This window comes from Tachysurus vachellii, chromosome 20 (assembly GCF_030014155.1).
Source record: "Tachysurus vachellii isolate PV-2020 chromosome 20, HZAU_Pvac_v1, whole genome shotgun sequence".
In the NCBI taxonomy this organism is placed as follows: Eukaryota; Metazoa; Chordata; class Actinopteri; order Siluriformes; family Bagridae; genus Tachysurus; species Tachysurus vachellii.
Window position 1 is genome coordinate 7,987,166 of NC_083479.1, and position 13,899 is coordinate 8,001,064.

At 40.6% G+C, this 13,899-nt stretch overlaps 1 protein-coding gene across 4 annotated transcripts in view; it reads right to left on the minus strand.

Annotated features, from left to right (window-relative positions):
* The window catches only part of nbeaa (neurobeachin a), a 166,142-nt gene extending 153,802 nt beyond the window's left edge, over nt 1-12,340 (minus strand). For all 4 annotated transcript variants that reach the window (XM_060895652.1, XM_060895650.1, XM_060895651.1 and 1 more), the window contains exon 1: nt 11,785-12,340. In XM_060895652.1, coding sequence (XP_060751635.1) covers nt 11,785-12,000 — 216 coding nt within the window. In that variant the 5' untranslated portion in view covers nt 12,001-12,340. The remainder of the gene's footprint in view (nt 1-11,784) is intronic.
* Nucleotides 12,341-13,899: the final 1,559 nt, after the last annotated feature.

Genomic DNA, 13,899 nt, shown 5'->3' on the forward strand with positions numbered 1-13,899 from the left:
AATGATTTATACAGACTAGAAATATGGCAGATAAATCAATATCTTCAAGAGGATATCCAATGTGGCACAATATAACATCAACCTCAAACACGTCATGTCACATGTGATTACTTAAAATAGATAATTATTATTTAAACAATGTGATGATGGATCACATCACTATTAATTGTCAGTTATGCTCTTGGAAAAAGGAAACTCTTTGCTGTACAGTTCTACATAATCCCCGGAAGGCTTTTCCAGCTGCGACCATGAAAAAAATTCACGTTTCATGACAGAACATTTATCGATAAGAGTAAACACACCAATCCAACCAGCTAAATCACAGCAGCTCAGTACATAAAATCATGCATATACAGGTCGAGATTCTGCTAATATTCACAATAGAATGGGAAGGAAATTGGTGCGTGTTGGTGCCAGACAGGCTGGTCTGAGCATTTCAGAATCTCCCGAACCCAATATTCATATGCACAATCTACCTTTTAATGTTTACACAGAATATTGTGAGAAACAAGAGCAGTAGGTCTTCAGGTAGTAGCACCTTGCTGATGAGAGAAATCAGAAAAGGAGCACTAGACTGTTTCCCCTGACTAGGTCCAATTCGGATAACAACCGTTATGGTTACTGTAGTGTGTAAAAAAGCATTTCGAAACACACTTAACTCTTCAAATTAACTCTTAAAACCAAGTTTTTTTTTAGATGGTGAAAGGTTAATGGGGACAAACCACAAAGAATTAAAAGAATGCCAGGGACATTAATGATGATAATGAGCAGTTTCATTTTCTAAGCTTTAGTTCAGCAACTTAACAAGAATGAAAGCTAATGTGAAGCTTTATTAAAGCTAGAAAACATGATTGTTAACATGATACAAAATATAACTTGCATGAGTTCTGTGGTGGAAAAGAAAAAACACTTCTTGTCTGGTTAAAACATTGGTTAAAAAGTAACACAAATCCGGTCATATCACCAGAAATTCAGCTGATCTCTGATGATGAAAGTAAAATCTAATCTAACACTTTTTCAGTGACTCTGGGCTCTCATCCAGTGACAGTGGGAAGTCTTTTTACATGACAATCCACTGAGGAACATGAAGAGAAGACTGATGCTTGGCCTTACCATTTAACACCTTATCAGGCTTCGAGCATATCTACTCTGGCACAGTGTGATAACTCTCAGAGATGCCCTTAATGACAAGCATGAAGAGCTCCTGACAACATACAGCACTATGGCTTCAACTGTGTCCCGTTGAATCAACATCAAGACCTAATCACTACGCTGTCCACTGGCTGTCCTGATAAAACCTGTGTTAAAAAAGACCTTCTGTTGACCCATGACCTTCTGTTCGTAAATCACTGAGAACTCCTGCCTCTTGATAGTCAGTGAAACTCTTGGGATTTGTCTTGTGCCCTAAAAGTGCTACTGAGCTACAGCTTTTTTGGCTCTTTACCAAAAGTTAAATCTCTTTTGAATAGAAGTAGCGAGATATTATCAGTTATATCATCTACCTGCTAGTGATTTCAAAACATTTAGCTACAACAAACTGAAAATGACCTTATTGTGTTTTCACATGCAAAATATTTACACATATATGCTTAGCTAAAAGACATGCTTTGCTTGATCACTAAGCAAATTCTATCATTACATTAACATTTCTGCTTCTAAGATATAAGCAAATGTTTCTACACACATTAGCTTCCCTGCTAGTTAAACTGCTAATCATTTATACATGTAACAATATGTGAGGCCATTTAATATCTAGTGAAAAGAAAAATCAATAGTGATGACCAGGCAAACTGGAGCTCAGCTTTATTTAAAAACACAAAAGGTCAGCTTGAAACAGTTGGACATCATTAACACATAACAGTGTTAGCCAGTTAGCTGTCTGACTAGCCACAGTCAGTCATGGATGTAATCTATAAACTCTCCATCTACCATAACCAGCCACTATTGATCAAATTAGTAGTGAAAATATGTAAATCATGTAGTGCTTCAATAAACTATTCACAAAATAATAGTCCATGTTGGGTTTCGTGACTGCTGCTTTCACCAAAATTATGTCTACATCATGCTAGGACAGTCAGTAGTACAAGACAGAATTTGTTTAATAAACAAACAAACAAGCAAGCAAGCAAACCCTGTTACACAAACCACAATAGATTTTTTACCTCAGCATTTTTAATGTTTTTTTGAGGGAACACCATTGTGAATTAGCTAGCTAATGGTTTGTATTTTTGTTTTGTTTTCAGACACCACATGACTTAATACAGTGCAACTAATGTACTGATGAGCAGTTCCTCCATTTTGTTTTTATTACAGAATACCACATCTTACCTTATAATGTTTTCTTTTAACAGTAAAGCAAAATGAATAGGAATGAATCTTTTTTCAGGTTATTTTTTTTCTTCATGTTCAGTGACCACCGCTTAATGCTCTTTCTTTTCTACTTCAAGCTAAAGTGAAATTATTATTATTTTTTTTTACATCAATAGTACATCATTTATATAATCCTAAATTCCAGCATAAGCTAGATGAAATATATTCTTGGCCATCTGATCATACTAATAATAATTATCAAGCAAATCTGTATTTATCTTCACAACTAAATAAAAAAGCCTTTAATATTTATTCCCAGAAGAGCTGTACAGAGATCAGCACTCGAATAAGGCTGCCTTGGGGCAAAGTCTATGAACGCTGCAGGAGCTTTCTGGTCTGAACTGACAAGGTTTTAACTGCTGACCTTATTCTAGTGATCAAGCTGGGGTTGTGTTTTGTGTTTTTCTTCCTTTCTTTCCTTAATCAAGGGAAATATGTGGCTGTGTTATGTAAAGCAAGGAAAATAACTGATTTTCAACTAATACCCAATTACGCTCAAATGAGTCATTCTAAAAAGTACTTAAAAAGAACCAATAGTTAACTAGTAACCCTTAGTTAACCAGGATAAAATTCAGTGACATAACATCTTTTTTTTACAAAAGTTACCAGGCAAAGAAGGTAGCAAAAGGCACGACAACAATTAACACAATACAATTTATAGATCAAAAAAAGAGACCCACCTAATTTCAAATAAGTGTGAAAATAGTCAAAAATCACTGGAAAAATATACAAGTAATACAGTCAAGTCTGGCATAAGCAAATTCTAATATGGCTATACTCCCGTTATTTATAAATTCCATAAATTCAACTAGCAAAGGAAGCAATACAAACCATAACACAGTGCAGGATAATGTGTTAATAAGAAGGCTCATGACTAAGTTGTCATACTTAGCCTGGGCATGTAATACTGGCTGGACAAACACACAATCCTAAAACACAGGCATCTCCATCATGTCTATACCTAAGCTCCTCCAGCAAAATAAAGCCCAAAAAATACCCCCACACACAACATACAGAGACACAATAAGCCCATATCTTTATCCAGATCTATCCATGTTCAAACATGTCCTTGAATAAATCGGTCAATAAAATCCACAGTGAGCTGTATTTGTACAGCCTACAAACACACAGACACACACACACTGCTGAAGTGTTAAACAACAGATGTGTTCAGCGTGGGTCTGCATCGCAGATGTGTGAAAAGCCCTTTGGTTCTGCAGCAATGGTGTGTTGACGGTGATGATAAAAATGAGACTCTGTGAAGTTCACAGAGGAAGAACAAGGCACGGAGGCCGTAAATGAGACAAACACGATTTGCCTGCGTTAAGGTCAACTGGATTAGTAGCTACAAGGTATAGTATAACAGGATGATATTCTATTGGACACACTATAGAGTAGTGTATTAAATATATATTTTTTTTAATTTCACGTGATTTCTGAATTTGCTTTATTGCATTGTCCTTTGTTATTCACATCATTAACCGCAACCGAGGATGCCACCAGACCCATTTAACTGGGGCAGGAGCCTGAGAAACATTTTCCTAATAAATCATTGTTAGATGCGCTAGTCTACAGTAGATATGTCTGAAAACAGACTTTCCTATTTATCGAACGTTATCACCAACATCGCTTGAATTATTTAAAACATAAACGTAAAACAAGGCTAATTGTTTCAGCCACTGAAGCAGAAACATCCTGCGCATACTCTTGAATCATACAGGTGGAAACCCATGACTTACAATCAGATTATAATTCACAATATGACAGTGCAGTTGAGGACCGAGGAGAGGATGCTGTCAGGCTGGGGCTTAAACGCTGAGTTAATGAGTAGTAGGTAAATTTGTATTTAGTTGAATGAATCAAATCCTTTTTTTTCAGATGTTATTTTCCTGCCACAGATTTGATCAATAACGTTAGCTTGTTAACTGCTAGAACTGCTCACTTCTCTCATCTAATTTGGCATTCGGCCACAAACAATGTGATTTAGTCACCAGTGAAAGTGATTTGTTCTAGTGATAAATAGATAGACAGACAGACAGACAGAACGATATTCAGAGCAATAGAATAGATAGAACGATAGAACAATAGATAGAATGATAGACAGAGAGAACGATAGACAGAGAGAACGATGGACAGAACAATAGTTAGAATGATAGACAGACAGACCAACAGAACAATAGAGAGAACAACAGATAGAATGATAGTACGATAGATAGGTAGACAGACAGACAGTTTGAAAAGGTTTGAAAAGGTTTTAGCTCAAATGTGATTTAAACTTTCACATTATTATGACGACCCTGTATAAATGTTTTTCTGCAAGCTTTTTCACGCAAGTCCTGAATAAGAGCCAGTACACTTCCTGTTACTCTGTTGTCTTTAGTGAAACTGCCCACTTTTGTTTTATAATAAAAAAGAGCACGCAGTGTGTGTGGGCTTGTGTCTCACATTTCTCACAACATTCTCACAAACGCTGACGCAAGTCAGAGCAGCAGCTAAAGAGACGTCGAGACGCAGCAGGACTTCGGCCTGTAGTTTGATTCACTGATGAAGTCCAAATCCCATAATGCACCATCCTGCGTGCAGAAGTACACATACACTGCAAAAAGAAAAAAGTGGATGCACTGCGAAGAAAAAAGAGAGGAATCTAAGCATGTGTATGATGCTCTTAAAACTTTTTTACCATTATATTTTTTCAATATCTGGTATAAGATATAGTCTATATAGGGGTACAACTGTACATATTTACTTGTATACTCCTGGTATTAAACTAGTAAGCTAATAAGCAACAACTAGTAAAGACCCTTTCATATAAAGTGATAAAATGCAGCCTTACATAATGTTCAGTTGATGTGCAAATTTAGTTTCATCTAGCCTGAAGTGATAATAAAGATCATCTAAACCACTTTACCATCTGCCTGCATTTCTTTCCCATCTGCTTTCCTGTTTTTATTTCTTCCACCACTTCACCAGCAGCAACTAGTGTAATCATCTACATTCACTTCTATTTTATTTGTATCCGCTGTATCCATTTGTGTAAATACAGGAAAAAACATTTCAAAATTTAAATGTATCTCTCATGTGCAAGCCAGAGGTGACAGCAGTGAGGATGAAAAACTCCCTGAGACGATACGAGAAAGAAACCAGACTCTAAAGAGAAGCCGTCATCATCTGGGAGACTTCGGAGATTGCGAAGATAAAAAAAAAAAAACGTACAACTGTGTAACGAAAAACATTCGTTCTAGTTTTAACATGAAGTTGAGGTTATGAATTGGTCACTGATGGAGTTTTGAGTGCAAAACAGTTCCTAAAGCATGTTTCTGTCCTCCTACTACTACTCCTACATTTAAAGTTGATCTTTAGCAATAGCATAGATAACAATATTCAAATCAAAAGCCTTAGATCCTGGTCTTTGAAAGCCTTGAAATTTAAATTTTATTTTTGTAGCACTTTTTTGTAGACAGTCAGACAGATAGTGAGAGAGATATTACAGTCAGACAGACAGTGAGACAGATATATAGTCAGACAGATATTGAGACAGACAGACAGATAGTCAGACAGATAGTGAGACAGATGGACAGATAGTGAGACAGTCTGACAGATAGTGAGAGACAGATGGACAGTTGGACAGCAAATCGAACAGGCAGTGAGACAGACATACAAGGACAATTACTCCTTTTGAGTAGGGGACTAGGATTTAGGAGCTCATAGCTACAACAGCCTGAAAGTCCAAAAGAGTAAAGCAAATCTTTCAGAGTGCACTGGAATGCACGCGTCCTATAAAATACCACAATACACCACAAATACCAGGAAGCACTGATGCTCATTATTATCCCTGACTAGAAATGACACCATAAATTCTGAAGCCTCTCAACTGGGTGATGAACTCTCAGCAACTTGCTCTACAAATGGAAGTAGCTCTTAAACGATTAATTATGTTTTGACTTTATTAGACATTCGAGTCTAACATGTTTCAAGGGTTTAATCACTAAAAGAGAAAATAAACAAACAACAAAAAAATCAACGTAAAAGCTATCTGTTTTGCGTGCTGATGATGAACACCAGTGATGACATCCAGTGGAGTCGTCATCACCTAACGAGATGAAGCCACATCCATTAAACACATGTAAACAAATGTGATGTTCATCTCTCAGGATCAAGCTATTTCTGCTCTTAGCAAAAGTGTATTAAGGTTTATAAAAAAATGGTATCAACACGAGCATGTTTCTTTTTTTTTTCATTTCATCGATCGGTGTGACTAAGCCATTATTTCCTCTCTTCCTTCTCAGTGATCCTTCCCATTATGCAGCAGTGAGAAATAATGTTGTATTTGCAGTAAAATGCACAGCTTTGTTTATCAAGCAGCAAGAAGCAGCAGAAGATCGAAGCAGCAAGAAGTGTGTCAGTGCTGTACACGAGCTGTACATTTTTAGTTGTGTTGAGGTGCCGAAGATAAAGGTGGATGAAAAAACAGTAAAGAAATCAGCTGACAATTAGCTGTTTCATCCTGGGCTTCATTCGCTCTGTGCTGCTTTGTCTCTGGGCTGCATTTGCCCAGTGTCTGAGGCACATTTGTGCTGAGTGTGTGATCTCCAGCCTCTACTCCTGACCTTGGCGGGTTTGCAAAGCAGGAATAGAACTAATGAGGCGTTGTCATGGATAGAGAGACAGAGACAGAGAGAGACAGAGAGAGAGAGAGAGAGAGAGAGAGAGAGAGAGAGAGAGAGAGAGAGAGAGAGAGAGAGAGAGAGAGAGAGAGAGAGAGAGAGAGAGAGAGAGAGAGAGAGAGACAGAGAGAGAGACAGAGAGAGAGACAGAGAGAGAGACAGAGAGAGAGACAGAGACGGTTAGACAGAGAGACAGAGAAGGTTAGACAGACAGAGAGACAGACAGACAGACAGACAGACAGACAGAGAAGGTTAGACAGACAGAGAGACAGACAGACAGACAGACAGACAGACAGACAGACAGAGACAGAGAGAGAGAGAGAGACAGACAGACAGACAGACAGACAGAGAGAGACAGAGAGAGAGAGACAGACAGACAGACAGACAGACAGACAGAGACAGAGAGAGAGAGAGAGAGAGAGAGAGAGAGAGAGCGAGAGAGAGACGGTTAGACAGAGAGACAGACAGACAGACAGACAGACAGACAGACAGACAGACAGACAGACAGAGAAGGTTAGACAGACAGAGAGACAGACAGACAGACAGACAGACAGAGAGACAGACAGACAGACAGACAGAGAGAGAGAGAGAGAGAGAGTGAGAGAGACAGAAACAGAGAGAAAGGCAGAGAGAAAGAGACTAAGCGTGAGAGACAAAGCGTGAGACAAAGAGTGAGACAGAGAGTGAGAAAGATACAGACAGACAGACTGACCGCCCGAACGAGACAGAGAGAGAGCGTGAGACAGAATCAGACAGACACAGAGAGAGAGTGGTTACTAGAAGAGTGTCCCTGGTGTACTGCCAAACCACACAGCCGTGGGTTATGAGGTACAATTCAAGCATCATTTGACAAAAAATGAATTTGCTTCATTGCATTGTCCTTTGTTATGTACATCATTAAAACGATGGTGGGCAATGAAAAGAAAAAAAAACATTCTATGGATTAAGTCATATTTGGCTTTGCTGATGCTGCTGGAAAAAAAAATGAAACAGCTGACAACAGTTGGTACGGTGGGAAGTGAGTGCCGTGGTCCCATGGCTCCATTTCCATGGCAACAATGATGCACTGGTAATAGCAGGAGAGTTTTAAACATCAAGCCCACAGTAGCTGTGTGTGTGTGTGTGTGTGTGTGTGTGTGTGTGTGTGTGCGTGCGTGCGTGTGTGAGAGAGAGTGAGGGAGAAAATGGCTACAAAAACATGCTGCTTGTTTTATGTGGTAACCTTTTGCTTGCATGTGACCAGTGTTTCTTGCTGTTACATGTTCGGTTTAATTTGCTCACAGAAAGAATAAGAGATTGCACTCACTTACTGAAACATCTCCTCCTGTTTGATTTACTCCATTCCCAAAAAATCAAAAAATCTACTGTCAATTACAATAAAATGTCTAAAACAATGTGGCATTAAGTGGCAATTGTTGATAGTTTTCTGTGAGGAATAATTAAGTTCCATGGCCACAACAACAAGGTGCTACAATCATGAAGCCTGTGTATCTAATGCACAGATCATTTCTCCACAAACACAGGTCCTAACAAAAACTAATCAAAGATGAGCTCCTGTACTATTCACAATTGTTCTGCTGCTTTCTTGGCAGTGAAAATGAACATCTGCTTCAGCGCTTGCTTCATTCAGAGCTTACTTAGCAACTTATCAATTTACATATAAGATCCAAATCTTTAACACACCCCTTACAGTGAAAATACAGACACTACGCTAAACTCCCCTCAGGAAATTTACTATTTAGTTCGACTGTAAACGCACACCAATCACCCATCCGTCAGCAGGATGCTTGTTAGGCGGCGTAAGAAAATGCTAATGTGAATAATATCTTAGAACCAGGAGGCATTTTTACAGTCTCGCCAGAACACATTTTATTGATTGATTGATTTATTTTTTCTACAGCAAAATGTCCTTTTAACTACTACATGTATTTGTGTTTCCAAATAATAAATTGACCTTCACCTAGTAAAAAGTGTTTCAGGCACAATGTGCAGCATATTTAAGAATAAAAATGAAAAGTTTGGACTCTGGCGTTTCAGGCTGAGTTCATGTGAGTGTGAACAGCGAGAAGCTGCCGCTGCTGCTGCCAAGACTACAATAGCAACTATGTCAGCTCCACTGGGGGTTACCCGAACAGCAGCAGGCCAGAGCTCACATGACCTACTCGACTACACCGAAAATCTAGAAAGGAGAATAATCGCTCAATACACATTGGATTTGTTTTAGGTGGGGTAATTATTTCCAGAATATCTCTGGGAATTTAGTCGTGTCTGAAGCGGACATTTTTTTCAGACCGCGTGTGAAGGTGTCTAGAAAGCTGTATTAAAAAATAAATAAATACATACATACAAAAAACACTGCATGAATTGACAGATCCCATTATATCCTGTGGAAAAAAGAGGGATTTTGGGTTTTTTTTCCCTTCATTACTACAGTACTGGCTGAGCTCAAAAAGCAGAACAATAAAATATCCATAACTGAAGAGGAAACTTGCACAGCCTACAACACATGCTTAACACAAAGGTCAAATCTATCAGCTTGTATTAAAAATGAGGTGCATGTCTGCATAGAATTTACCTACATTTAGAAGACATTCCCTTCTCTGTGATTTGCTCATATCTACCGTAACTCCTACAGACGTCCTCCAGCAACGTTGGCAACGTACCAGACATCATATATACAGAAATCTGATCCTGACTAAAGAGTAATCATGAGCAGAAGGAATATATATGTTTTTATTTGACAATGTAATGTGAAACAGAATTATCAAATCACATGAATAGATCAGGGAACAGATTCTGGGCACAATAACGTCGATCTCAAAGGAGGCTGCTATTTAAACCCGCTCACAACGCATGTTCTTCTATACCTTCCTCTTAATAAGATCATCCCGCAGCTCAAGGTGAGTCACTTGTCTACAAGATAAGGAAGGATGAACATCCCTGAGCTACGGTTGAGGACATCACTTTACATTAGGGATTCACAGCAGGACAACATGTATCCTGAAACATGTATTCAGCCTTCCGTGGGCCCGGAGGTCATAAATAGAGCACACTGTGGCTTACAAAGCAGGCCTGACTCTCAGACAAACCTAAAACTGACCAAAGCTGCTGCATGTTGACACACATTCACATGACCGCGTGTGACTGCAAGCTATAGTGCAAGCTTAAAAGAGTTCAAGCTACAATGCATTCACTTGTTCTGTGCAACTACTTTCGCTGAATGGTACGAGCTCCTGTGGTTATGCCTCTGCGGAGAAGCCTATTAATTAGCCGATTGCCTCATCTGCTCCTCGAAATGGCAGTCTGGATCAATCGATAGACCACAAGCTGCGGTTTCAGCCAAGGCTGTATAATGCATGAGGTCTAGCCCACCTACAAGCACTCGGTCCTGCCTTCCTGACATTTCTCCACCTCTTTCTTAAACCTCTGCGACACGCATCGGTGCTCCCAATCTTTCCCATCCTTCTATTCCTCCTCCCCTGATCTGTCCTCCACAGCCCCATCCGTTCGGTCCAGGTTTCCGAGCGCGACGCCACTGCAGCATCCCCCTCCTCCTCCTCCTCCTCCTTCTTCCTCCTCCTCCTCCTCCTCCTCCACCTGCTTCCACATGCTGTCCTGGCGGATTCATGCGCACTGAGAGCGCTGCAGCATCCACAACACAGAAGTAATCAGGTCAAATTTATGAGATCTGACTGATCCTTACTCATTTCCTTCTTAGATGAAGATCAAACATGTGACGCCATCAATTAAAACCCAACCTGCCCTTGTTTCTGCACGTGACTGTGGAGCTTCACGGCCAGATTTACACAAGACACTTCTGTAACACAGCAGGCCTGGTTAAGGCCCTTTGGTACAGTTTCAGTCGTGTAGTTAAAGCGATATCACGGATCCTACAGCTAAGCAGAGCTCGCATTCATCACGCTGTTAATGCGCCTTAGGGGCCGTTTCATAACATGCAGTCACACAAAAACCCTGCTTTGTGCTCAGGCTTCTAATATCCACCTTTACAATCTTTACAATTCTCGAATTCAGCAGTTTTTAAAGATCAGGGTAGAAATGTGCAAGAGATCCCTGCGTGCAAATAAAGCAGCACGACAGCAGCCGCCTTCATGTTAATGAACTCGTCCCTACTGCCCTAATAGCATCACAGCAGAACAGCAAATCAGCTCTGAAACCATCGGAGACTGACTGGGGACCTGTTTACAGTTTCAGCACCGAGAGGAGAAACAAAAACGCGCAGACACCAGACATTCGGCCAAGTCATTGTTCCCAGTCAGAGCAGAACAGAACACCATCCGATCACACACACACACACACACACACACACACACACACACACACACACATTACGTTATAATGATCTCTAAATGTTCCAATCGGAGCCTTCTTTGTCCTATAATAATAATAATAATAATAAGAATAATAATAATAATAAGAAGAAGAATAAGAAGAAGAAGAATGGCTGCATTCTCGATGCAATCGCGCTGTCAACAAAAGGCAGCGAGGCCCTGAGCAATTCCTCTAGCTAATGCATTCTGGCAATATTGATGTTTTCTGGTTTTATTATTATTATTTTTTAAAGGTTTTGGACTTTGGAGGTTTGCTGCACCTGACTTAGCTCTAAATGACATCATCTCACAGCAGCAGCAGCAGCAGCAGCACTGTGAGGCCGGAGCGCAGATAATAACGCACTGTGGATGGGGTTTAAAGCCATTGTGGACGTGATGATGAAGCTTTCTGATTCACTCACCAGATTCAACACGGTCTCGACGATGTCCCGGTTGCTGACCTCTCCGACCTGGATGAGACCGATCAACACAGCGAACTTCATGCGGATGTTGCGGATCGGAACCGCGGGGTTGATGACACCAGCCGGTAGAACCACGGAGCCCGAGCCGGACACCATCGCGTCCCCTGTGGCTTCTCGCTCCGCCAGCGGCGCCGTAAGCGGCTTCTCGCTCGCCATTTTCAGCACAAATCCCCCACTAAGGAGCGGCCGCCTCGGCTCTCACCTGTCTCGCGTCACCGACTGGCTTTGTAACCGCATGAAAATTAAATTAGCGAAATAGAACAACAGAAACCGCTAGAAAGCAAATGACACCGATGTGGACCGCTGTTGTTTAATCCCGTCTATCCTTTTCTGGAAAGCATACGAGCACCAAAAGCGTACGTTTCTCTGCGTTTGCCGAAAAGGTCCAGAATCTCTCTCTGTCCTTCTTGATCTGAAAGCCCAGTGAAACGATGCGGTCTCCGGCTGTGTGGTCCTGCTCAGGACGCCATGTTCACGCCCCCTGGCTGCGGTAGCGAGCATTGGGCATGCGCAGTAGCAGCCTTCTCGGTGCGCCGTGGCTCGATCCCAAATATATCACTTCTTAAATAAAGCGCTCTACGTAGGCTACGACATAATGGCTTGTCACACTCTGTGCAGCTCACTGTGTGACAAAACAGGAAACGATTTGACGAGGAGCCCATAAAGGTGGGGACCACACAGAAGCACGTGCAATATCTGATATTAATAGTAACCTAAGAATAGACAAATGATAACAGGCTGCTGGTGACGAATGTGATGAAATCTTTTATAATGAGTTTAAAATATGGGAATAATTACATGAGATTATTGTTAGCTTTCTCTCGTTCTGTGACACTGGTCTGAATTACACACACACACACTCACATACACACTGGTCTGAATCACACACACACTCACATACACACTGGTCTGAATTACACACACACACTCACATACACACTGGTCTGAATCACACACACACTCACATACACACTGGTCTGAATTACACACACACACACTCACATACACACTGATCTGAATCACACACACACATACACACTGGTCTGAATCACACACACACTCACACACTGATCTGAATTACACACACACACTCACATACACACTGGTCTGAATCACACACACTCACATACACACTGGTCTGAATTACACACACACACTCACATACACACTGATCTGAATTACACAGACACACACTCACATACACACTGGTCTGAATCACACACACTCACATACTGGTCTGAATTACACACACACACTCACATACACACTGATCTGAATTACACAGACACACACTCACATACACACTGGTCTGAATTACACAGACACACACATACACAATGATCTGAATTACACACACACACTCACATACACACGGATCTGAATCACACACACACTCACATACACACTGGTCTGAATTACACACACACACTCACATACACACTGATCTGAATTAAACACACACACTCACATACACACTGATCTGAATTACACACACACACTCACATACACACTGGTCTGAATTACACAGACACACACTCACATACACACTGGTCTGAATTACACAGACACACACTCACATACACACTGATCTGAATTACACACACACACTCACATACACACTGATCTGAATCACACACACACACTCACATACACACTGGTCTGAATTACACAGACACACACTCACATACACACTGGTCTGAATTACACAGACACACACTCACATACACACTGGTCTGAATTACACAGACACACACATACACAATGATCTGAATTACACACACACACTCACATACACACTGATCTGAATTACACAGACATACACTCACATACACACTGATCTGAATTACACACACACACACTCACATACACACTGATCTGAATTACACACACACATACACAATGATCTGAATTACACAGACACACACTCACATACACACTGATCTGAATTACACAGACACACAATCACATACACACTGATCTGAATCACACACACACACATACACACACTCACATACACACTGATCTGAATCACACAGACACACACTCACATACACA